At 38.7% G+C, this 25,041-nt stretch overlaps 1 protein-coding gene across 3 annotated transcripts; it reads right to left on the bottom strand.

The window, feature by feature from the left end:
• Positions 1 to 738: 738 nt before the first annotated feature.
• eif2b4 (eukaryotic translation initiation factor 2B, subunit 4 delta) lies at positions 739 to 17,467 on the bottom strand. 3 transcript variants are annotated; one of them, XM_056264468.1, is made up of 13 exons: positions 17,332 to 17,467; positions 16,785 to 16,822; positions 16,294 to 16,471; positions 10,290 to 10,487; positions 9,421 to 9,503; positions 8,707 to 8,798; positions 7,668 to 7,782; positions 7,514 to 7,590; positions 7,286 to 7,388; positions 4,692 to 4,819; positions 4,434 to 4,611; positions 2,098 to 2,278; positions 739 to 1,077 (listed from the first exon to the last, which is right to left on the bottom strand). In XM_056264468.1, the coding sequence occupies exons 1-13, from the start codon at positions 17,378 to 17,380 to the stop codon at positions 878 to 880; spliced, it is 1,620 nt and encodes a 539-aa protein (XP_056120443.1). In that variant the 5' UTR covers positions 17,381 to 17,467; the 3' UTR covers positions 739 to 877. The 3 variants fall into 3 exon arrangements, with proteins under 3 accessions (XP_056120443.1, XP_056120444.1, XP_056120445.1); XM_056264469.1 differs by having other exon boundaries at positions 10,290 to 10,484; XM_056264470.1 differs by having other exon boundaries at positions 10,290 to 10,481.
• Between the last annotated feature and the right edge of the window lie 7,574 nt (positions 17,468 to 25,041).

Here is a 25,041-nt window from a genome sequence, read left to right as displayed (position 1 = left end):
ATGGATGTCACTGGACTGTTATAATTTGTGAAATAAATGTATATTACTGCCACATACTGCTTTTTACAGATGTCACATGTTAGATACTAACCGATAACCATTTAACCTCTGAATCCGTATGCTTTTCCTTTTTGGCAGAGTAAAGGGAATCGGTTTCATCTGCTAATGTGAGATTTATATAGGTACACACTATTAGTGTAATACTGACAGTACATGTTACATTATGCAAATCTCATTTCTTTCAATGTAGTATTTTGTTGAGGAATTCAGCATGTACCTCGGTAAACCAGTACCAAAAATTAAAGACTTCGGCAAACAACAGTTTATCTAAATTATTTATTTTTCAGTAGCCTTTTCAAGGTTTCAGTAATACAAACAAAACCCCTTATCTTCGGCTTTTGCATGGTCTTACATTTGCACCATGTTCCTTTTCCCTTACTCACATCTATGAAAGGAATTCAGCAACTATCCAAAAGGGATGATATATATATATTTATTTTAATGTTTATGTCTATGCACTGACCATCATGAAAAGCCAAAACTGAAAGCAAACATGCTTTACTGACACTTTCTTTAAATTTTTTGGTTTTGACAAGAACAAGCGAATCTGATATTCTTGATCTTGTGTACAACAACTAGAAGTGATTTGAGAATTTTCCTTTAGGTGGATTGAAATGGACTGCGTCATTTTGGACCAGTTATACAATTCAAAATGAAACATTTGAAAGGATCCCGACAGTGAGAACATAAACAATAGCTTGATTTGAAAAGCTTGTTCCATTTCATAGATGTGTTTACTTCATGCTAGAAGCCCTGTGTGCACACACTCTTTTATGTGCAGATGCAAGAGGGAAGCCAAACCGTGTTCATCTGCTCTTCACTGATCCACGTTCTTGACTCGCAGTACCACAGGCACGGAGGTGCAGGGGATCATGCCCAAGTCAGTAATCACAAGGTCCACAAAATCTGGTGGCGTCACGTCATACACCAAGTTCAGAAGCCCCAGTGATTTAACAGTCTGCCAATTCTCTAGATGGGTCTTCCCATTTCTGGTCACAATCAGGTCATCGGGGTCATCTGTAAAAATCCATTAGGATTTACTTTTTTTTTTAGTAAATAATGTTAAAGGGATAGTTCACTTTGAAATTAATTTTTGATATGTTTTAGCTTACCTCAAGGGCATCCAAGATGTAAGTGTCTTTGTGTCCACAGTATTTTCAATTTTGATATTTTTAGGTCAAGCCGTTCTTGTCTGTCAGTCATATAATGCAGGTCTATGGGGTCCACCTCAAAGAGCATGCACAGAGAAGTCCAAATTAAACATGATTTAATGACTCGTAAATGTAAGTACACATTGATGGCCTAAGACACGAAACGAGCGGTTTGTGTGAGAAAACGAACAGTATTTATATTGTTTTTACCTCTTGTAAACACAGCCAGGTCCAAGTGATCTGACGGCGCCGGCGGTTCGGTCTTTTCCGGAAAGCACCGGAAGTGAAACATCGCGCGTGTACGTCACTCATTGTTTACACAGAGCAGAGATTGTAGGTAAGACGGCTAATTAAAATGGTACTAATTTGTGCTTATTCGGGATGTTTAAACCGTCGTAAAAGAAAACAATTCCAAAAAAATAAAACAATTGTATGAGTGACGTACACGCGCGAGAGATCACTTCCGGCGCTTTCCGGAAAAGACCGAACCGCCGGCGCCGTCAGATCACTTGGACGTGGCTGTGGTTACAAGAGGTAAAAACGATATAATACTTTTCGTTTTCTCACACAAACCGCTCGTTTTGTGTCTTAGGCCATCAATGTGTACTTACATTTACGAGTCATTAAATCATGTTTAATTTGGACTTCTCTGTGCATGCTCTTTGAGGAAGTTACCATAGACCTGCATTATATGACTGACAGACAAGAACGGTTTGACCTAAAAATATCAAAATTGAAAATACTGTGGAAACAAAGACACTTACATCTTGGATGCCCTTGAGGTAAGCTAAAACATACCAAAAATTAATTTCAAAGTGAACTATCCCTTTAATAGCAAAAATGATTATAGTAAATTTACCCATCATGCTACACATGCTAGTGTTACCTAATTCATTGGATACAAAAGAGTCCGTCTGCACTCGTTCACAGAACTTGTAGGTCTCACAGCAGACCAGCACTGGTACGTTGTAGGCCTTTGCTACCAGAGCAATCTGGGAAGTTCCTACGCGTGACATCACATATCCATTGGCAAGAAGTGCATGGGCACCAAGAAATACCTTGGATACCTGGAAATAAGAGAGTGCAGAGTCCAAGTACTGATTCAGCATTCATGGAAACAATGTTTATAATGACAACATAAAGGCCAGTTAACTGTAGTTCAAGTACACAATTCAAAAGTTAGTGGTCTGTACTCTGTAAGACAATAAGATTTCTTGTGAACTTCCTATTCATCAATTAAAAAAATAAAAAGTGTCACAGTTTCCACAAAAATATTTCAACCATTTTCAATATTAGCTATGTTTCCATTTAAAGTTAAAATTGGAATATGGCATGAAGCATTTGCGAATTAAACAGCATTTCAAGAGAACAAAATAGTCACTTCCTGGAAAATATCTGTAATAAAAATTGAAGTTGCTGAAATCGGAGAAGCCACCTTTGCTCTTTTTTCCTACATCATAGATGACTTGCGTCCCTGAGCGCACAGACAGACAGTGGTCTGCTGGTTAGTCCAGTTATATCATGTGCAGGTTTTCTTATCAGATAAAAAAATAAAACAATGTATCCACTTCAATTGAGAGCACACGTTTTTATGTGCATTTTAAAAATGTATGAGCATCTTGGCGTTTCCATCCAGCGTTTTTGGTACCATCAACGATGATACTTAAGGGATAGTTCGGCCAAAAATGATATTTAACACATGCATTACTCACCCTCAAGCCGTTCGAGATGCATATGTCAATCTTGTTTCAGACGAACACATTTTCAGTTATTTTAGAAAATGTCTTAGACCCTTCAGTGGATATAATGTGAAGCAATGGGGTCCACCTCCTTCAAGTCCCAAAATGTGCATACATCCTTCACAAAAGTAATCCATCCGGCTCCAGGGGGATAAACGAAGGCCTTCTGAGGGTAATCCGTGCGGTTTTGTCGTAAAAATATACATATTTAAAACTTTATAAATGAAAATATCTGACTTCCGGCAACGATCGACGCGCGTTCACGGGTGATGGAAGTCGGCGTACGAGGTAGGACGTGGCGTAGGAACCGTCGTGACGTAGACGTTGTTTCGCTCTGCTCTCTGGCTGTGCAGGCGCGTTCGTTCTACGTCACGACGGTTCCTACGCCACGTCCTACCTCGTACGCCGACTTCCATCACCCGTGAACGCGCGTCGATCGTTGCCGGAAGTCAGATATTTTCATTTATAAAGTTTTAAATATGTATATTTTTACGACAAAACCGCACGGATTACCCTCAGAAGGCCTTCGTTTATCCCCCTGGAGCCGGATTGATTACTTTTGTGAAGGATGTATGCACATTTTGGGACTTGAAGGAGGTGGACCCCATTGCTTCACATTATATCCACTGAAGGGTCTAAGACATTTTCTAAAATAACTGAAAATGTGTTCGTCTGAAACAAGATTGACATATGCATCTCGAACGGCTTGAGGGTGAGTAATGCATGGGTTAAATATCATTTTTGGCCGAACTATCCCATTAACAAGACGGGCAATTTCATATAATTTAGAGTGAATGTGTCAAGCTCAGGAATGAGTATTTGCGCGCTGTGTGAGGCGGCTTTCCGGGTGCGTGCTTTGGATGTGTGTTGCTGGGCACACAAGACTTATCACACAGTGCGCAAATACCAAACTGAGAGACACGGGTTATTTAGCATTTACGTGCGCTTGAATATTTAAATTGACAAGGCTTAAAAATGCGCAAATTATCAACTTCTGTGAAGATGCTGCACTGGCCCCATCGGGCAAGTGACAGTTCCCTCAACTGTCCCTAGTGTTTTTCACGCGCCCTGAATATTTAGTTTAACACAATATATAACGTAATCTAAACATTCAGAACCTCACAGTGCCATTTAACTATTTGAAATAAAACCATAATAGCAATCTAAGAGTGTCATTATCAAAAGTATACCTATGTAAATAAAGTCCATATGCTGTTCGAAACTCTATAAACTGAGTAGTTATCTTTGTCAACCCGTTGCTCTACTAGCACCACTGCAGTTGATCCTGTGTGTCTTTAAGAACAAAAGTATCAATCATAATTAAGTTATATTTTTAGCTACTGCTGAGGTCACACACACAATGAATCCTTTGAAGGTACAAGCACTTTGGAAATAAAGCACATTACCTCGCAATGAGCTAAAAATAAAATGTGCTTGCAAAAATCCCAGCAAGTAACAAGCTTAACTGAAAAGAATGACTCACTTCAGGCAGAATGTAGGACAAGGCAGATATGAGCACATAAGTACATCGGATGCCTTTCTTCACCAGACGTCTCAGCGCCTCTCGGCCCTCCAGCCTGGGCCGACTATCAACGACTATGACTCTGAACTTCCTCTGCTTGTCAAAAGCATCGCACAGAATGTGATTGACAAGAGAAGAGCTGGACAAATACAAAAAAGGCCTTTTAATGCATTAATCCAAACTATTACAGGATTATAGCAATTCAGTGAAAAATCTTACCAGCCATAAACAAGAATGACGTCTCCATTACTTATCTTCTCAATAGCATACTTAGAAATGGCTTCAGAAGCCAAAATGATCTTCTCATTTACGTAACTATCAATACATTCCTGGAGTTTCCCTTTCGCCTGTTGAGAAAACGTTGCTTTTAGACACTCACAGGAACAGGAAGACGACTGCATATTAGGGGTGACCCCGAATAGTCGAAGATTCGATGCTTCGACAGGAGGAGCCTGCTTCGACTACCAATCTCACGGTCAAATCTTAGCAGAGGCGTTATTAAACGAGGATCATGTCATTTCGGCTATATAAGGGGGCTCAATGTAAGATTTCACATAGAACTACCGGTTTTCTGTCAATACATTAACAAGTTTGTTTTCCTCGGGACATTCTAAAACGTTTAACGTGAAAAAAGCTTTTAAAAACGCTTAAATGGCACTTTTACGTGCTTAATGCATGTACACAGTAGGCTACACACCTTATTAAGAAACCATACCATGTGCAGATGAACCCAGAATATGAACGCAAAGCATTCTTCCTATAGAAAGTCACGTAAAACGTTTTCTTTAACGGTTTTCTATGGGAGGAAAATGCTTGCGTTGCATTCATATTCTGGGCTCATCTGCTTTTCTTTAGGCTATATGGTATGCTTTATTAATAAGGTGTGTATAGAATTTTTTAATATAACAGTTTTAGGACATTGAGCCGTTAGGGGTGTAACAATACATCGATATGGACCGATAAAGTAATAAAGTATCACATAAAGTATCGATGTACGGTACCTTTATTTTGACACACTCCACATCCTCACGTAACTTTTCTCCGCTGAAATAGACGCCTGACAAGATTGACTGAACCCTTTGTCACAGAAGCCGGTATTTTCCACTATCATCGCGAGTTCATGTTTTACAGCAGAAACAACAAGCCCCGAAAAGTCTGTTTTAGCAAATCAGTGTGCAGTATTCAGGTCAGGTGACAAGGCTGCTTGTCACTTTGAAAATACGCGCTAGCTGAGAGGAGTTTCGTCAAGCTGACTAAAAGTGATCGAGGATGGATTTCAGCGAACTTGATGAACCCGTGATATTCGGGGCGTAAAAGTAAAATAAAAGCTGAAACTTTGTCACGGAATCTTGCTAAAACAGCACGTTTAGTGGTGAGTGAATAGATCTCTGTATTTTGTGTACGTTAATCACAACAACAAAGTTTGACAGGCGTCTATATCAGCTGAGGAGATTAGCGTTACAAAGATTAACCAAGTGTTTTATTATGTATCATAGCAAATACTTGGCTTTGTTTAACTCTGAAACATGAAATGTGGAGTTATCTGCTTTTGCCACACAATATTATTTATATATATATATATATACATCCTTTCAATGAACTTTAATATAACAGAAGAGTTCATTTGCAAAAACAGATAACTGCGTTCTTGTTCATTTTCATATAGGCTATCATGTTTTTTTTTTAACTTGTAAATGTCCCAATTGGGAGAGGGTGTGCAATTTTCAAAGAGTTTAATTAAACATTCATGTTATATATATATTTGGATATATTGTGAGTTAATAAACGTAACCGGTTGTGTACACTTAGCACATAATATCTAAATATCGATTAATCGATCGATATAGCCCTGAATCGAATCGAATCGTAATCGAATCGTAGCATTTTTTGAGGTACCGGCAAATATCGTATCGCTGGCTGAGAGAATCGATATCGTATCGTATCGTGATTAACTGTCCGATTTACACCCCTATGAGCTGTTAAACGTTTTTCACTTTAAGCGTTTTAGAATGTATTTTATCCGCGCACTCAATTTGAAAAGACTCAAATGGACACAGACAGAGTGAAAGACAGGATTTTTTTCTCGATCAGGTGTGGGTAGTGATTTCAAAACATTTCAGCCGGTTCGAATTTGATTTTTGGATGCTGTGAACATGTTTAGCTAAAAAGACTGCCGCTCCAGTTTAGCGTTTATTGTTGTTTCTGCAGTTAAAAAGACAAAGTTGACAATTCTGGCCATACTTTCGTTATTTTAATCATTTCTTTATTTTTATTTGATTAATTGATCACTGAGGGTGATCTAATTTAACTATTTGTGGGTTGTGTTTTGAATATGTTCCCCTGCACTACTTTGCACACATTTGTTCTGCATCTTGTGACTTGATTCTGACTTATTTCGTTTTGTATTTTTATTTATTAGAAATGTATATTGTGTTTTTAATTGTTGATTATTTTTCAGTGCATCGATGTTGCGCTGTAGGCCTACTTAAAGCGTGCTCGCACCGGCAATTTAGCCGATTTAATTTGATTTGCATGTGAAATGTAAATCCTATCTGCAGTGTGGCCTTTCTGCAGTTATGTTATCTCTTAGTTTTATTGATCCGAAATGTTTTTATACATTTTCTACTATATCTTTGTGTGATGTTCTGTACATCGTGCCTTAAAAATGTTAAAGACCCGCCCCCAACCCCACACACGATTCGACTATTAGTCGACTATAGGCAAGATTTGATGACTCGACTATGAAAATCCTTAGTCGGGGACACATATACTGCATATAAATGTCTCTAACTAGTGATTCTGAATACTCTTACCTCCTCTTCTTTGCATTGACTGGGTATATTTGAAATTTCCTTCTTGATGTACTTGATGGCATTGCCCATGCTGGCTGAAAGGGGCCGACACTGGCTGAGAAAACTGTAGGGGTAAGGAGGATTGGCAGTGTCTGTCAAATAACCATTTCCATGTAAGATCAGAGTTCAAATTAAATAATATACATCTGAGCATGTGCTATATAAATTTTCACAAGGAAGAAAGTAAACCTGATATAGGGCGAAAGCTTGTTCACAAGGTCCCTTGACAACTCCTCATTTGGAGGTGTGCTATAGTCTTGAATAACCTATAAAATGATTTCTGGTTAATTAAATCCAAAAATTAAGAACTTATGAGCAATTTTATAGGTTTGATTATGAATACCTGTTTAAAGGCATGTAGTAGGGCCACAGATCGAGCATTGGATCCTGCTATAATGCCCTGAGAGTACTGGAGACCCAACCGAACAATGGATGGGTGAATAACTGTGGCAGGGATGCTACAAAATAAACCATATCAAACAATACAAGTCAACCAACTAATGCATTTAGGTTATACATACTTCATTTCTAATATGTCTATCCCCCCCACCCCCCAAAAAAGCCTATATGTTGTTTTTTTTGTGTGTGACTGAGGTACTTACGTTAGTTTAGTTATGCCTTATTTAAATTTTTCATGACTATTTTCATCCTAACTATGAGACCTACAATTTAATGGCCAAAAGTTGTTTTTGAAGCTTAGATTTTATCAATTTAATAATAATACAATAAAAAAACTTTAAGGAAGTTTAAGTTCTGGAAGTTATAGTATGTGTCAAGTTACAGTACTGTGCAAAAGTAAGATTTTCTGAAAGAAATTAATACTTTTACTCAGCAAGGATGCATTTAATTGATCAAAAGTGATATTAAAACATCTATAATATAACAAAAGATTTCTATTTAAAATAAATGCTGTTCTTTTTAACTTTCTAATCATCAAATAATTCTGAAAAAAATATATCCGTTTCCACAAAAATAGCAGCACAACATTTTTTTTTAACATTGATATTAATAAGAAAAGTTTTTTGAGCAGCAAATCAGCATATTAGAATGATTTCTTAAGGATCATGTGACACTGAAGACTGGAGTAATGATGCTAAAAATTCAGCTTTGCATCACTTTGCAAAATTATTTAAAATAGAAAACAAATATTTTAAATTGTAATTATATTTCACAATATTACTGTTTTTACCAGATTTTTTATCAAATAAACGCAGCCTTAATGAACGTAAGAAACTTCTTTAAAAAAAAAAAAATACTACCAGCCCCAAACTTTTGAATATAAATGAATTTTGTCAAAGGATAAAAAAAAGGCGGAGATTTCTCCTTTTATGACCCTTTTAAGTCAATATTCTAACTAGAAGACGTCACATTTGTTACATTACCTGATTTGCTGAGTTGGAGGGTTTTTTCGGCTGTACTGATGTAGATGGGAGAACAGGCTGACCTTGTAGCCATAATCGGACCTCAAAGGAACCTAAGAGAACAGAGCAAACAACAGCTTTTAATGTGAATATTTTGTTCCCTCAGGGACAGATGTTGTGGAGGTCACATCCTCCCTCCTCAGGTCAAGAGCTGAGGCTGCAACAGAACACTGTGCATGAAGACATACATGACATGCACTACTGAAGAAGGGCTCCACAGAGGACTTCCAAAGCTTTACGCTAGTGTTATAGATCTACACCTAACAAATGAAAAATTATGAATCAAGAAAAAAAAAAAAACTCACTCAAAAGTTCACCCACATATGACATCTAGCTCATCACATGAACACAATGAAATGAAGATAATCACAATAAAATCACCAATCTCCAACGTACATTAAAATCAAATTTGAGTTAACAACTTTCACCAAGAATTAAAATTACATTAAACAAAGAAATAATTTAACAATTCACTGCACACAAAAGTGTGGAGCCAGACCTTGACTCCAGTTATATTTAAACCGCATCCTTGCCCTGACTTCTGTAAGACATGGGAAGGACTTGGGTTAAAAACGCTGCAAAAGAGATCTCAGAAAACACCTAGATGAATCCATCCTCTGTCAACGGGTAGTAATCAGAAAAGAGGCAAAGCAGGATGGCATTGGTTTGTCTCACCTGCTGTCTCTCAAGCTTTTTGGCCAACTTCTTCAATGCAGCGGGGTCGTCCACCTGAACGTGCTCCGGTAACCTTTTCACTACTAACAAGAAATTTGTAAAACTGCTCAGTCACAGTCTCTACATGAACACCAGTCAAATGCAGGCACATCTGTGAGTCATTGTGACTCGTAAAATATCTCGCAATAACATTCTGACAAGAAATGCTGCTGTTTGATTAAATGTTTGCAAAGTTTTTTCAAAAACTCAATTTTAATATAAGTAAAATATGCATTGAAACATGACTGGAAAAAAATACTGAAGTAATGGCTGCTAAAAACCAAAAGCTTTGCCATCATAGGAATAAGTTGCATTAAAAAGTATAATTTAAAATTATAATAATATTTCACAATCAAATAAATGCATTGTGTGAGCATAAGCATGAATGAATTGGCATTTATACTAAGTACAAATAGCAACAGACGCCATTTACACCAAATGAACAGTTAAACACTTTATTCCCAATATTAAAAACCTGTTAGGCACTTTATTCCCGCTTTTTGAACATTTTCTTCATTTTATTTAAAATAAACGCATCTTCAAGCTGATATGCGAAAAGACATATTTGAACTTAACAAAATTCTAGTTCCTTTTGTAATTTTGTCTGGCTCACAGACAATGGTGGGCGGAGTTAGTGTAAATAGCCTCTGCCAACAAGGCAGGCTATTTGCACTTAGTGTAAATAGACAAACATTTTTTTATTTAAAATGAGGGAAAAAATGGCTGCAAAAAATATTGGAATGGCTGATAAAATTAGGCATTCATCAGCCACTGTGGGAATGCCCCAAACTTTCCATCCTGGATTATTCTTCTCCGAAGCATTAAATTACCTGGCTGAAGCTCACTGGGTGAAGCTTTAGGCTTACTGGTGGTGGATTGCTGCCCCCCTTCTTTCTTGCCCTGTTTTGATGTCCGTTCTGAGTCTTGCCGTGCCCGGCGCTCTGCTCGCAGCTCTGCTTTGGTCTTTACAGGCTTCTCTGCAGCCGCAGGAGATTCAGATGCACTTACAGGCACAGGAGCCGCTGCTGAGATCAAACGGCCCATCAAATAAAAAGCACCCAAAAATGGACTATAGACTAAAAAGGCTATTAAAAGACTATTTAAGCCAATTCATTTGCATGTCTGTTTTTAAATGGTTAGTTCACCCAAAAATGAAAGTTATGTCAGTAATTTCTCACCTTTATGTCGTTCCAAACACGTAAGACTTTTGTTCATCTTTGGAAAACAAATGAAGACTTTTTAAAATGAAATCTAAGGGGACTGTCCCTCCATTGACAGCTACGCAACAACCACTTTGACACTTCAAAAAGTTCATAAAGAGATTGTAAAACTAGTCCATATGAATGGAGTGGTTTAGTCCAAATTTTCGGAAGAAACTCGATTGCTTTATATAGGGGCGGCAGTGGCTCAGTGGTTCATGTAGGTTGTCTACAAACCGGAAGGTTTCCACCTGACCAAGTGTCGAGGTGTCCATGAGCAAGACACCTAACCCCAGCTGCTCCCGACGAGCTGGATGGCGCCTTGTATGGCTGACACCGCCGTCAGTGTATGAGTGAGTGAGGGAATGGGTAAATGTGAGGCAAATTGTAAAGCGCTTTGGTGGCCATTGGGTCTGTGAAAGCGCTATATAAATGCAGTCCAGTCCATATGATGAACAGATTGAATTTAGGCTTTTATTCAAATATAAGCATTGATCAGTGAACATGAACAGAAGCTCAACCGAACCTGCTTGACGCACAAGAATGAACCTCATTGGTTCATGTGGAAGCTCAAACGTGCTGCGTAACACACAAGAATGAACCTCATTGGTTCCTGAGGAAGCTTAAACGTGCTGCCTAACACACGAGAACAAACCTCATTGGTTCCTAAGGAAGCTCAAACGTGCTGCGTAACACACAAGAACGAACCTCATTGGTTCCTGAGGAAGCTCAAACGTGCTGCGTAACACACAAGAATGAACCTCATTGGTTCCTGAGGAAGCTCAAACGTGCTGCGTAACACAAGAATGAACCTCATTGGTTCCTGAGGAAGCTCAAACGTGCTGCGTAACACACAAGAACGAACCTCATTGGTTCCTGAGGAAGCTCAAACGTGCTGCGTAACACACAAGAATGAACCTCATTGGTTCCTGAGGAAGCTCAAACGTGCAGCGTAACACACAAGAATGAACCTCATTGGTTCCTGAGGAAGCTCAAACGTGCTGCGTAACACACAAGAATGAACCTCATTGGTTCCTGAGGAAGCTCAAACGTGCTGCGTAACACAAGAATGAACCTCATTGGTTCTTGGGGAAGCTCAAACGTGCTGCGTAACACACAAGAATGAACCTCATTGGTTCTTGAGGAAGCTCAAACGTGCTGCGTAACACACAAGAATGAACCTCATTGGTTCCTGAGGAAGCTCAAACGTGCTGCGTAACACACAAGAATGAACCTCATTGGTTCCTGAGGAAGCTCAAACGTGCTGCGTAACACAAGAATGAACCTCATTGGTTCTTGAGGAAGCTCAAACGTGCTGTGTAACACACAAGAATGAACCTCATTGGTTCCTGAGGAAGCTCAAACGTGCTGCGTAACACACAAGAATGAACCTCATTGGTTCCTGAGGAAGCTCAAACGTGCTGCGTAACACACAAGAATGAACCTCATTGGTTCCTGAGGAAGCTCAAACGTGCTGCGTAACACACAAGAATGAACCTCATTGGTTCTTGAGGAAGCTCAAACGTGATGCGTAACACAAGAATGAGCCTCATTGGTTCCTGAGGAAGCTCAAACGTGCTGCGTAACACACAAGAATGAGCCTAATTGGTTCTTGAGGAAGCTCAAACGTGCTGCGTAACACACGAATGAACCTCATTGGTTCCTAAGGAAGCTCAAACGTGCTACGTAACACACAAGAATGAACCTCATTGGTTCCTGAGAAAGCTCAAACGTGCTGCGTAACACACAAGAATGAACCTCATTGGTTCCTGAGGAAGCTCAAACGTGCTGCGTAACACACCAATGAACCTCATTGGTTCCTGAGGAAGCTCAAACGTGCTGCGTAACACAAGAATGAACCTCATTGGTTCCTAAGGAAGCTCAAACGTGCTACGTAACACACAAGAATGAACCTCATTGGTTCTTGAGGAAGCTCAAACGTGCTGCGTAACACACAAGAATGAACCTCATTGGTTCTTGAGGAAGCTCAAACGTGCTGCGTAACACACAAGAATGAACCTCATTGGTTCCTGAGGAAGCTCAAACGTGCTGCGTAACACACAAGAATGAACCTCATTGGTTCTTGAGGAAGCTCAAACGTGCTGCGTAACACACGAATGAGCCTCATTGGTTCCTAAGGAAGCTCAAACGTGCTGCGTAACACACGAATGAGCCTCATTGGTTCCTGAGGAAGCTCAAACGTGCTGCGTAACACACGAATTAACCTCATTGGTTCCTGAGGAAGCTCAAACGTGCTGCGTAACACACAAGAATGAACCTCATTGGTTCCTGAGGAAGCTCAAACGTGCTGCGTAACACACGAATGAACCTCATTGGTTCCTGAGGAAGCTCAAACGTGCTGCGTAACACACGAATGAACCTCATTGGTTCCTGACTGTGCGTTCACACCGGACGCGAATAGCGCGTCAAATTCGCGTCTACCGCGTCTAGTTTGACGCTTGACCACTTTGTGTTAATTCGCGTGTCAATGGCGAAATTGACGCGCGTAACAACAAAAGTTTGAAGCGAAATTTACGCGCGTCAGAGGCGAAATCCGGAGGCGAAAGTTTCGAAACCCGTTGGCGGCCATCTTTTTAGATGTTTATCGAGCATTAGCATTAGCATTATTCGAGAGAGTCACCGCTCGTATATGCTCTGGAGAGCAGAAACAGCTGCGTAGGGGACATCGTCGCTGTACTCGGGTCCACCAGAACCTCCGGAGGGTTTCAAGAGTTTCACAATTTGCTCCAGGAGCTAGGTTTGGTGGACCTAATGGTGAGGATGCTGACGAGGACAGCGTAGGCCGTATAAGCCCTCGGCCTCGAGTGGTCTATGCCTGTCGAGCCCGCGCTCTACAGCCCGGCGCGAGGTTCACCCTCATCCGCATCCACCTAATCTGTCATTTATTTTTGTTTTGATAATAAACGAAGCCAGCCTCCAAAAGTGATTAATCTGTCCTGTGATTTTTTTCTCTCTCTCACACATCACTGTCCAGACACTAACTTATATGTTGGTTGTCTTTACATTATAATAATATTTCATATAATCTAGATATGGAATAAATAGCATTCAATACAAAATGAATATGTCTCATATATTGAAATCAAGTTTTATGTGATAAAATATTTGCTTTGTTGTGCATTAGAACCACAGTCATATATTACAAAATAATTTATTGAAGCATCCAGATACTTCACCACGTGACAGCAGCAAGCAGCTAGCTCCTGATTGGTTAACGCGGCGCGAATTGACGCAGAAGTTCAGATTTTTCAACTCGGGCGGCAGACGCGAATTCGCGTCAAACGCGTGAATGCACAAATAGCACTAACTAAATCATTCGCGCTTAACGCGCCAGACGCTCAATTCGCGGCATTCGCGCGAACTCGACGCGCGAATGAGGCGTATTCGCGTCTACCGCGCCGCGCTCTACGCCTCATTCGCGCCGCAGGAATTTTTTACGCGCATAACGCGTCTTTGCATTGACTTAACATTGAAATCACTCGCGCCTGACGCGCTATTCGCGTCCGGTGTGAACGCACCATGAGGAAGCTCAAACGTGCTGCGTAACACACGAATGAACCTCATTGGTTCCTGAGGAAGCTCAAACGTGCTGTGTAACACACGAATGAACCTCATTGGTTCCTGAGGAAGCTCAAACGTGCTGCGTAACACACGAATGAACCTCATTGGTTCCTGAGGAAGCTCAAACGTGCTGCGTAACACATGAATGAACCTCATTGGTTCCTGAGGAAGCTCAAACGTGCTGCCTAACACACAAGAATGAACCTCATTGGTTCCTGAGGAAGCTCAAACGTGCTGCGTAACACACAAGAATGAACCTCATTGGTTCCTGAGGAAGCTCAAACGTGCTGCGTAACACACAAGAATGAACCTCATTGGTTCCTGAGGAAGCTCAAACGTGCTGCCTAACACACAAGAATGAACCTCATTGGTTCCTGAGGAAGCTCAAACGTGCTGCGTAACACACACGAATGAACCTCATTGGTTCCTGAGGAAGCTCAAACGTGCTGCCTAACACACAAGAATGAACCTCATTGGTTCCTGAGGAAGCTCAAACGTGCTGCGTAACACACAAGAATGAACCTCATTGGTTCCTGAGGAAGCTCAAACGTGCTGCCTAACACACAAGAATGAACCTCATTGGTTCCTGAGGAAGCTCAAACGTGCTGCGTAACACACACGAATGAACCTCATTGGTTCCTGAGGAAGCTCAAACGTGCTGTGTAACACACCAATGAACCTCATTGGTTCCTGAGGAAGCTCAAACGTGCTGCCTAACACACAAGAATGAACCTCATTGGTTCCTGAGGAAGCTCAAACGTGCTGCCTAACACACAAGAATGAACCTCATTGGTTCCTGAGGAAGCTCAAACGTGCTGCCTAACACACAAGAATGAACCTCATTGGTTCCTGAGGAAGCTCAAACGTGCTGCGTAACACACCAATGAACCTCATTGGTTCCTGAGGAAGCTCAAACGTGCTGTGTAACACACGAATGAACCTCATTGGTTCCTGAGGAAGCTCAAACGTGCTGTGTAACACACGAATGAACCTCATTGGTTCCTGAGGAAGCTCAAACGTGCTGTGTAACACACGAATGAACCTCATTGGTTCCTGAGGAAGCTCAAACGTGCTGCGTAACACACGAATGAACCTCATTGGTTCCTGAGGAAGCTCAAACGTGCTGTGTAACACACGAATGAACCTCATTGGTTCCTGAGGAAGCTCAAACGTGCTGCGTAACACACAAGAATGAACCTCATTGGTTCCTGAGGAAGCTCAAACGTGCTGCGTAACACACGAATGAACCTCATTGGTTCCTGAGGAAGCTCAAACGTGCTGCGTAACACACATGAATGAACCTCATTGGTTCCTGAGGAAGCTCAAACGTGCTGCCTAACACACAAGAATGAACCTCATTGGTTCTTGAGGAAGCTCAAACGTGCTGCGTAACACACAAGAATGAACCTCATTGGTTCTTGAGGAAGCTCAAACGTGCTGCGTAACACACGAGAATGAGCCATTGGTTCTCGCACATCAAGCGAACAGGAGCTTCAGTTGGTTTACCACAACTGATGTGTGAGTTGATGAATGTTTATGTGAATAAAATCCTAAATTCAATGTGTTCATCAAATAAAGAGATTGTGTCTCTTAAGAAAATTTTGGACAAAACCACTCGATTCACATGAACTACTTTTACAATCTCTTTATGAACTTTTTCAAAGTGGCAGTTGCGTAGACTGTCTATGGAGGCACAGAAAGCTCACAGATTGCATCAAAAAGATCTTCATTTGTGTTCCAAGGATGAACGAAAGTCTTACGGAACGACATGAGGGTGAGTAATTATTGACAGAATTTTTATTTTGGGTGAACTAACCCTTTAAGTCCCTACTTCCTTCAAAATAGCCAACTCTGAAACAAAATATTAATCTAGTCTCAATAAGAGAGAAAAATACCCTTCCCTTACATAAACAAACAAATAAACATAAATAAATAATTCTCCTCAAATTATCCTATTTTAAATCAAAATTCCAATCAAAATTAAATTAGTTTTAATAAACCTTAGGTTGCAGGAGAATAGTTTTTTAAGCAACAGCACAGTGGACTGAAGTACCTTTATGTGTTGGGCTCTGTGCGACAGGTTTTGATGGAGCTTGAACAGATGCTTTCTCTTTCTCTTTCTCCTTTTCCTTCTCTGTAGGAACCTTGTCATCTTTTTTATTCTTTTTATGCTGCTTCTTCTCTTTCCTAAGACGCTGCTTTTCTTCTTTGGTCAATTCCTTACCTTCAGTCTATAGATTAAAAAAAGAGAGAATCAGTTTGCACGTCTTTAAATAATCCGCTGTCTCTGTAAACTGATTTGGCTTAAAATTGGCTTTTTTTTTTAAACCTAGTCTGCATTTTGGGCATCTTAGCATATTGATTCTATGCTGAGAATGTGGCTATGATGCCCAAAAAGCTGTCCAGGTAACCTCACTAGGTTTTGAGAGACAGCCATTGTGTTTAGTTTTAGTAAATTGTAAAAAAAAACTTTTTTTTTTTTAAATTTAAAAGACAAAGAAATAAACTGTGATTGTTGTAAAATTATATATAAAAAAGACCTACCTTCGCTCGTACAATTTCGTGCACCTTGCCATCTCCATCTATGACACATAAAATGATTTAAAACGTATGCAAAGTTAAAATTGCTCTATATTTGCACAAACGATATTGGTAGAATATAAAAAAATTGGTTAGAGTATAAGGTTGAATTAATGATGCTAATTATGTCTATGGCGACAGGGAAACATCGACACTGACTTTGCAGTGTTATTTCATAATACTGGTTCACACTCGATCATTACCAAACTAATGAATGTTGCATAAAGATTCCGTTAATCTTACAGAGACACTACGTGTTACACATGCAAACAATATGGAACATCGTGATCCTATCTATATAATTAGATTTTAATATGTTCAAAATGTCAAACACTGCATGATGTAATTTCCACTGTGCATTTGTAAAGTCAGCTGTGACATGGCAGAGTGGTGATCAACGGCGTAACTAGCGGTAACACGAGCTCTCTCTTAATACTTTAAACGACTGCTTGTGTACGCGTTTAATTCAGTAACAGCACGGGTAAAAAGTTTAAATATCTGTATATTTAACCTGCAGCATGGTTGATGCTGTCAATCTGTCTCCCATCCGAATCCGCCATGTTTCACTTCTTCGTGACTTCTCGCTGGTAATCTGATGTGAAAAGCAGTCGTGAGGAATTCCGTCGCCCTCTAGCGATTGAAACGAGTGAGCTGAACTTTTTTTTTTTTATGTATTTAATGCCCAAGCTGAAAAAACGTCCATACGTTTCTTTAATTAAATAGACGCAGCATATGCGCAACAAGTTCTCATCATGTTGGAAATAACAAAAAGTTGTTGTCAGAAGTGGGATTCGAACCCTCGCCTCCAGGGGAAACTGCGACCTGAGCGCAGTGCCATCCTCCTGACGTACCCCACGTACTTACGTCATTACGTTAAGTAGTAAACGCTGATGTTTTTTTTTTTTTTTTTTTTTAATACAGGTTTTGTCGTTTTTAGTAACGGTTTAAGCTTTAAAATATTGTTGTTTGCTAATTAAATGGTGAATTAAAATACCATTAGGCGAGTTTGTTTCAATTATTGTAAAATATTTACAAGTTATCAATAAATTGTAAAGATTTTAAATTATCAATAACTTGTAAATATTTCATAGTAACTTAAATAAACATTCTTATTTAATGAAAAACAATCACAAACAACACTATTTCAATGAATTAAACATTACTAAAAACGACTAAACGTGAAGTTCACAGACTTAACAAAGGCAAAACAAACTATTCCGTTTGACTATATCGCATGCAGGCGTTGTTAGGCAACTCTCAGGCAACTAGAGTTAGTTTGCCGTTTGACATTCGTAAGACAAATGTCATATCAAATCAACTGTAAATTACTCTGATTATTAATCCCCATGTTGCACAATGATTGTTTTTCAGATTTTTTATCTGGTATTTTTTATAGGCCTATAGGGCCTATTAGCCTCTTAACTACATTATTAAACAAATTGCATTTAAATGAATGAATAACCTAATATTTTCTAATATAGTAGGCCTACTGAACACTGAACTCATTTAAATGCATTAAACACAACAACACTGTTTGACCCATTTAAATGGGTTTAGAATCGTATATAAAAAATACCAGATTAATAATATGAAAAACAAGCCGTGTGCAACATGGGGAATAATAATCTGATTAATTTACAGTAGCTCTATTCAGAAACAGCACGTAGCCTATTCATACGTTTACATTTGTAAATTTTACCTGTAGCATAATTTATGCTGTCAACCTAGCTCCTATACCCGATTCTGAAGTTTATTTCTTCGCGACTTCTTGCTAGTAAACTGATTTTGAAAAGGAATTGGGATAATTTGCGGTGCATTGGACTCATCTGGTGACACAGTCACTACGAGAATGCGTGTTCGTTTCGAAGCACTCCAGAGCCCTCTGGTGGTCAAAGGAATGTAAACATAATGGTAAAAAGTGACTACGACAAATCAGCTAGACACAAATGTTTTGAAATTACTTAAAATTACTAGTCTCATTCATTTGATGTTCTTTATACAAGGGTTATATTATACATAAATGTATAGGCCTATAACATTTAGGATTCTAGGCTAAATTGAGGCTTCTAGGCACAGAGCTTCTAGGCACAGAGACTGTAGCCTACCACAGAAGATAGTTTTCATATATTTATCCATTAATAATATTTATTAAAAAAATAATTGATGGTTGAATGCTGAGATTGACCAGTACGAATAAAGTAGTGAGCTGTGTAAACAATATTTTATAGGCTACTTGGTTTGCAGTCACCTAGTTTTTACTAGTAGGCTATTTGTTTTACTTGTTCCATTAAACTGTTGTATAAAAACCATATCACATTGGCAGTCAAGTCGTGCGATATGGCTCTATCAGCACGGCTGGGACTGATTACCTGATACGGCACCCCTGCTTATCACAACCACCTAAATCTGGTAACCTGGTAATAAACTGTGAAGTGTTTGTGATGGCATAGTAGCTTACTCCCTGTGCTATCATTGAGCACCCACATGATAAAGAATGAGCAGAAACTCAATCCCCCTAAAAGTCCCTAACACAATTTCTAATCTAACTGAAAGCACGAGAATGTATCAGATTATTAAAACACAATGATTTAAAATATAATTTAAAACATTAACACAATATTATTAAAACATAATCATTTAAAATGTACTTTTAAAAAACTTTTAATTTGACATTATTCCAAAGTGAACTTTAAAAAAAAGTGTGCTTAAGAAAGTGTCACTCTATGAGTACACTTAAATTGTCTTTTATTTCATTAATATTATCCGCAAGAACAGTTTTTTAAAGATTTGAAATACACTACAAGTGCACATTCAATACAATGCTTTTTCACATGATCACTATTCCATTCAAATATTATTGAATGAAAAAATAATTAAGAAAGGAGAAAATGAACACAACATTGCGACAGTAAAATAGTTTATTGAATTTTCACAAAATAAATATATATATATATATTTTTTTTAAATAACCTAAAAATTTTATATCACAAAAAAGCACACTTTAGTGAATAACTCTCTTATAATCTTTGGTCTATGTTGGCTGTATTCACGACGCAGTAGCTGGTTGAAGGGGACCAAACCTCGCAGAAACACCTGACTTGGTTCCATTTGACCAGCCACAGCAAGGCGTGCTTCAGGAAGAGAGAACGGCCAGGCAGACTAACATACATAGACATAATGTATGTTGACATTCTTCAGTTCAGAAAATCATTCTTGGTGCTTACCTGTTGTGAAGACAAAGGAAAAATAAATAATAGGCCTAAAAATAAAATTGCATCAATAGATTGCATAATTTACAAATTGTTTCTTTAATAAGATTTTTTTTATTTCCTGTGCTATTCAATGGATGAACATTCCTACCAACATGAGTTTAGCGTTGTTAATTACTGTTGTTATTTTGATTTAATGTGCTGATATTCAGCATAGCATCTTCTTTAGGAAACCTCTCTCATGTGGATTAAGTAAGGGACAGCTGTACTCTATCATTCTGCCCTGATCTTCAGTAGCTGTGGGTCAGTGAGAGATGATCAGGGTGTGGAGGCCTATGGCCAGCCAACTCACAGAAACAACAGCTTCACCACCTCATCCACTATACCGTCTTAGAAATAAAGGTCCCAAAAGGGAATTTTCACAATAATGCCATAGAAGAACTACTTTTGGTTCCCTAAAGAACCTTTCAGTGAACAGATCTGAAAAGAACCTTTTTTTTTTTTCTTTGTGTGAAGAACATTTTAATAATCTAAAGAACCCTTTACCACTATAAGGAACCTTTTGTGCAACAAAAAGGTTCCATGGAACCACAGATGCCAATAAAGAACTTTTATTTTTAAGAATGTATGTGCATGCAGCTGAAATGAAGTATTCATCTCAGAATAAAACAATTACACAAATGTGTGTCAAACTATAAACTGTTCGATTTAGGTTTAATTCATCCGGTTTTTATCCATCACACTGTGTTTTATTTGCATGCTCTATTCCGTGGTGATGGATTCCCCCTGAAACCACACACTTCCTTACATTCCATAACTTGAGTATTCATATGGGCATATAAGGAAGCATGTCTTCACAAGGGGCACATTGCAGTTTCCCTCACAGAATAGACAAAGCTGTCAGGAAAAATGCACAGGTCATACAGAGAGAAGAGACAACATTACTGTCTGTTTGTTTATTTATTTATCTTTACAAGTCATTATCATTTTTATTCTGCTTCATAACTTTTGTTATATAAAAACTTCAAAAACATTGGCCAGAATGATCCAAAAAAGCAAAGTTTAAGTGCTCTTTTGCAACACACATTTGTCCTTCACTAAAGCAAACAAACAAAAAATGACATACTCAGTTGAATGAGTAATATTAGAGAAAAGCTGAATTTACCTGTAGTTATCCTGTTCTTTGTGTTGACACGTATCTGTACAAGGAGGAAAGCAGCCAAGCAGAAGAGGACTAGCACATCTAGCACTCGAACATCTTTCTCACATTTAAATAGACCAGAAGGTTTCTCATTCTGCCATGTAGCAAGTCCAATATGCACAAACTGACCTTTTTTTTTTTTTTTTTACTCCTTCTTGATATAGTAGCTTGATTTACGGTGGATCAAAGATGCGCTACGACACCTCAGGTGAAAACCCAGTGACACGCTCATACCTCCATTTCCTTTAACAGCACCATTTCCAGTGGAAGAGGTGTAAAATCTTCCATTTGCTGCCTCGTAAAACAGAGAGATGTCACCCAGGATCTCAGTCCAAATCAAATTGGAGCCATATACACTTATATCTTCATTCATTTGTGCTAAGAAAGAAATGGAAAATTTCAAAGAAGATGTCCTTTTAATTCTTATAAATCGTAGGTTGTTCATCCCAGACGTGGAATGGACGAGAGTTTGGCTGCCCTCATTTAATCTGAAATAATTTGGAGATTTTTAATCTAGACTGCTTCGCCATGCAATTAAAGAATGAGAAATGACTTTAAATGATTTTTGTTGTTGTTGCAAAATAACAAAAGTTCGAGATGTTGTAATTGACATCATGTAAAAAAAAAAAAAAAAACCCAATCTACCAATAAATGAACACTCTCCCCACACCTTTCTGTTCCAATCTTTCCCTCTTCTCCTGAGTGCTACAGTGTATCGTCCTCTTTGCATGACCGGTGGATTCTGCCCAGACATGGCCACATGCTCCCGGCCTTTTCAAGCGCTCAGCCTCCCTTAAACTCCCCCCTCTGCCCCTGCGGTCCCCCACCTGTTGGTGTCTTTTAGGAGCCAGGGCCTCTCCTATGCCTTCTGTCCAACCCAATCAGGGCCGTGTCAGCGGAGAGCGAGCCTGTGAAATCGCACCTCTCAGCTGTTCACACTCGCCTCGAGACACCCTACACCCACTGCTCCCCTTTTTACACCCAATCTCAATGGCTCCTTTAGAGAGAGAGAGAGAGGGGAAACCAGGAAACAACTGTGGGCGAGTGACTTCTGTACAGTAGTGGGTTAGTCACAGCTGAAACAAGCTAGTGTTATTACTGTCTGAGATTTGGTAAGCCAGCGGGCTTTAGGCTCAAGGCTTGAACGATTTGTGATCAAGATGCTTCAGTTTATTTTGATAAATGAATGACAACAAACTGTTTTTCTGAGCATCGATGTCGACAATCAACATTATGTCTAGATAAAGGGCACTCAAGGTATTCTAACTTAATAAAATACAGCCTTTACACTGGGAACAGTTTTAAACCTGCTAAAAAACGACGATTCAAACTTTTTTATTTGTGCAAATAACAATTTAAGTGAAAAGTTCAATAAAAAATGTCTGTATTTCTAATCATCATGTTATCTAGCAAGATGATGATGTAAATAGTTTATTAATTAAATGTTAATTTATATATTCATGTAATATAGTAATTGAAATATTATTACAATTTACAATACTACATTTATATAATATGTTTTATATATTATGAATTTTCAGCATCATTACTCCAGTCTTCAGTGATCCTTCAGAGATCACTCTGTGCTGATTTTGTGCTCAAGAAACATTATTATTATCAATGTTGAAAACAGCTGTGCTGCTTGATTTTTTTTTTTTTTTGTGAAATGATACCAGAATTCTTTGATGAAAAAAGAACAGCATTTATTTGCAAAAGAAATATTTCGCAACATATACTGTAACACATATGAATATAGTTTAAAATAAGAACGAATAGAGTGAATATATAGAGAAAGTTCAATAAACAGAATTAATTAGCATTTCTTAAATGTATTTATTACCTTTTTTTAAAGAATTTAATAAATATAAATCTTTAACATTATGTCTTCACTGTCACAATTATTTTTATATATATATAGGCCTACTGTATATTTCACTTAGATAATTCAAAATGAAAATCTTACAAATGACTAATCACGTCATATTTGTTTAAACCAATATTAGCCATACTTCTACAATAGACATTTAAATATTCATATCTACTTATAAGTGTAGATTTTGTAGATGAAATAACTAGCAGTGCCTTGATGACCACGCGATTTCACGACTGATCCGTCCACATCACGAACCCCGACCTAGTTCTCTGGAGGAAACGGGAGAGATCTGGTACATTTTCCCCCGCAACAAGCATGCCAGTCCCCCTGAAGTCAGCACCTGTGTTCTAAAACAAGCCCAGGCAACAGGAGACCCAGCCCTATTCACAGAGACCTCAGGCCAGAGATGAGGCTTACTCTGAAACCCAACACTCTGCACCCTTTTAACAGCATTAAACCACCACAAATAGCCAGCAGCATTGCTCTTGCAGGAATAGCACCATGCGTGCTCAACAATTACTGTTTCCTGTGGCTGCACATGACAGTAACAAATTAGACATTTCCATCTACATCATTACTGAGGATGCCGTCAGGTCATTGTACACCTGTCAGTGAAGATATTTGTGCTTCTAAAGCTACAAATCTGCTGTGATTCCCCATTATCCTGAATGTTTTGCTGTTTCATGCGTTAGATTTCATTCAAGAACTATAAGAATTGAAACTGATTGGTTGTCATTTTCAGTAGCTAATCCCATGAAGGCTGTGAAACAATTGTAAGGGTGTGTATGCACTACGGAAACAATACAAAGCGCAAGTGTTCACTTGGGTCAACAGCAGAGCCGGACAGTAACGGAGTACATTTCCTTGAGTACAGTACTTAAGTACAATTTTGAGGGATCTGTACTTTACTCGAGTATCATTTTTGGGGAGTACTCATGACTTTACTCAAGTACATTTGAGAGGCAAATATTGTACTCTTTACTCCACTACATTTCTATCCATAACCGTGAGTACCCGAGTAAAAAAAAAAAAGAAAAATCTCGGAAACCCTCAATTTGTTGTTTCCCTCTCAAACGTGATTGGATTGTGCAGGCGCCACTGATTGGGACAGCCTATCAGCAATCACCTTCAGCTTTCCGCCAAAGTCAACTCCATGGTCAGATTTTATATTACACATTAAGCTAAGCATTTGCTGTGATGTTCTTGAGTATGCGGTGTGTTTAACACAGTCAGGTTCAAATGTGGCAGTGGCGTAGCCACGAGGGATTTCTGATTGCTTAAAAAAAACAAAAAAAACTTACGGAGGCAAAATATATTTTTTACTGATTATGTGAATTACACTGCGCAAACCAAAGTAGGCTACTACCCAGCGAAAGAAAACAGACGACAGACTGCTCTCTGCTTATGTCATCCGTATGAAATGTGCATTTCTCTCTGACGCGTTCACTACTGAAGATCGCGAGTCAGCATCGTCAACTTCATCTTAGCCGACACTGACAAAGAAAACTCTTGTTTATTAACAAGTGTTTATTAATAAACAATTAAAATATCTCCTTGCTATATTTTACATATTCATAATCATTCCTTTTGCCGGTTCTTTGTGACAGCTTTTAGGTGCTTTATTGGCAGCGCCACCCTTACATGTGATGTGTGTGTGTTGTCCCCGCATTTAAAGATGGGACCCCCCAAAAATTAAATTAAATTAAATAAAGCAACATGGTAAAAAGATGAAAATGACTTGATTTTACTTTCAATTCCTTTTACATTCTCCAAGGTATTAACATTTACATTTTTCATAACTCCATGTAGGACGTTTCTGTGCATAAATGTAAGCACTGTGGCAGTAGATTAGTAATGCAATATTTAGAAAATCTACTCTTGTACTCTTGATACTCAAGTACTTTTAAAAACAAGTACTTAAGTACTTTTACTTAAGTA

This window comes from Rhinichthys klamathensis, unplaced genomic scaffold (genome assembly GCF_029890125.1).
Source record: "Rhinichthys klamathensis goyatoka isolate OS25496 unplaced genomic scaffold, OSU_Roscu_1.1 h1tg000221l_1, whole genome shotgun sequence".
NCBI classification, from domain to species: domain Eukaryota; kingdom Metazoa; phylum Chordata; class Actinopteri; order Cypriniformes; family Leuciscidae; genus Rhinichthys; species Rhinichthys klamathensis.
The sequence above is the reverse complement of the archived record's forward strand: the minus strand, read 5'-3'. Positions and strand labels throughout refer to the sequence as shown.

What these genes read in the sequence shown, in the direction of transcription:
- eif2b4 (XM_056264468.1), bottom strand. Translation starts at nt 17,380, where the DNA reads ATGGCGGATTCGGATGGGAGACAGATTGACAGCATCAACCATGCTGCA. An exon ending in ACGAAATTGTACGAGCGAAG is followed by an intron (nt 16,472 to 16,784) that starts GTAGGTCTTTTT and finishes TTTAATCTATAG; the next exon opens with ACTGAAGGTAAGGAATTGAC. An exon ending in TGTCCTACATTCTGCCTGAA is followed by an intron (nt 2,279 to 4,433) that starts GTGAGTCATTCT and finishes TCTTATTTCCAG; the next exon opens with GTATCCAAGGTATTTCTTGG.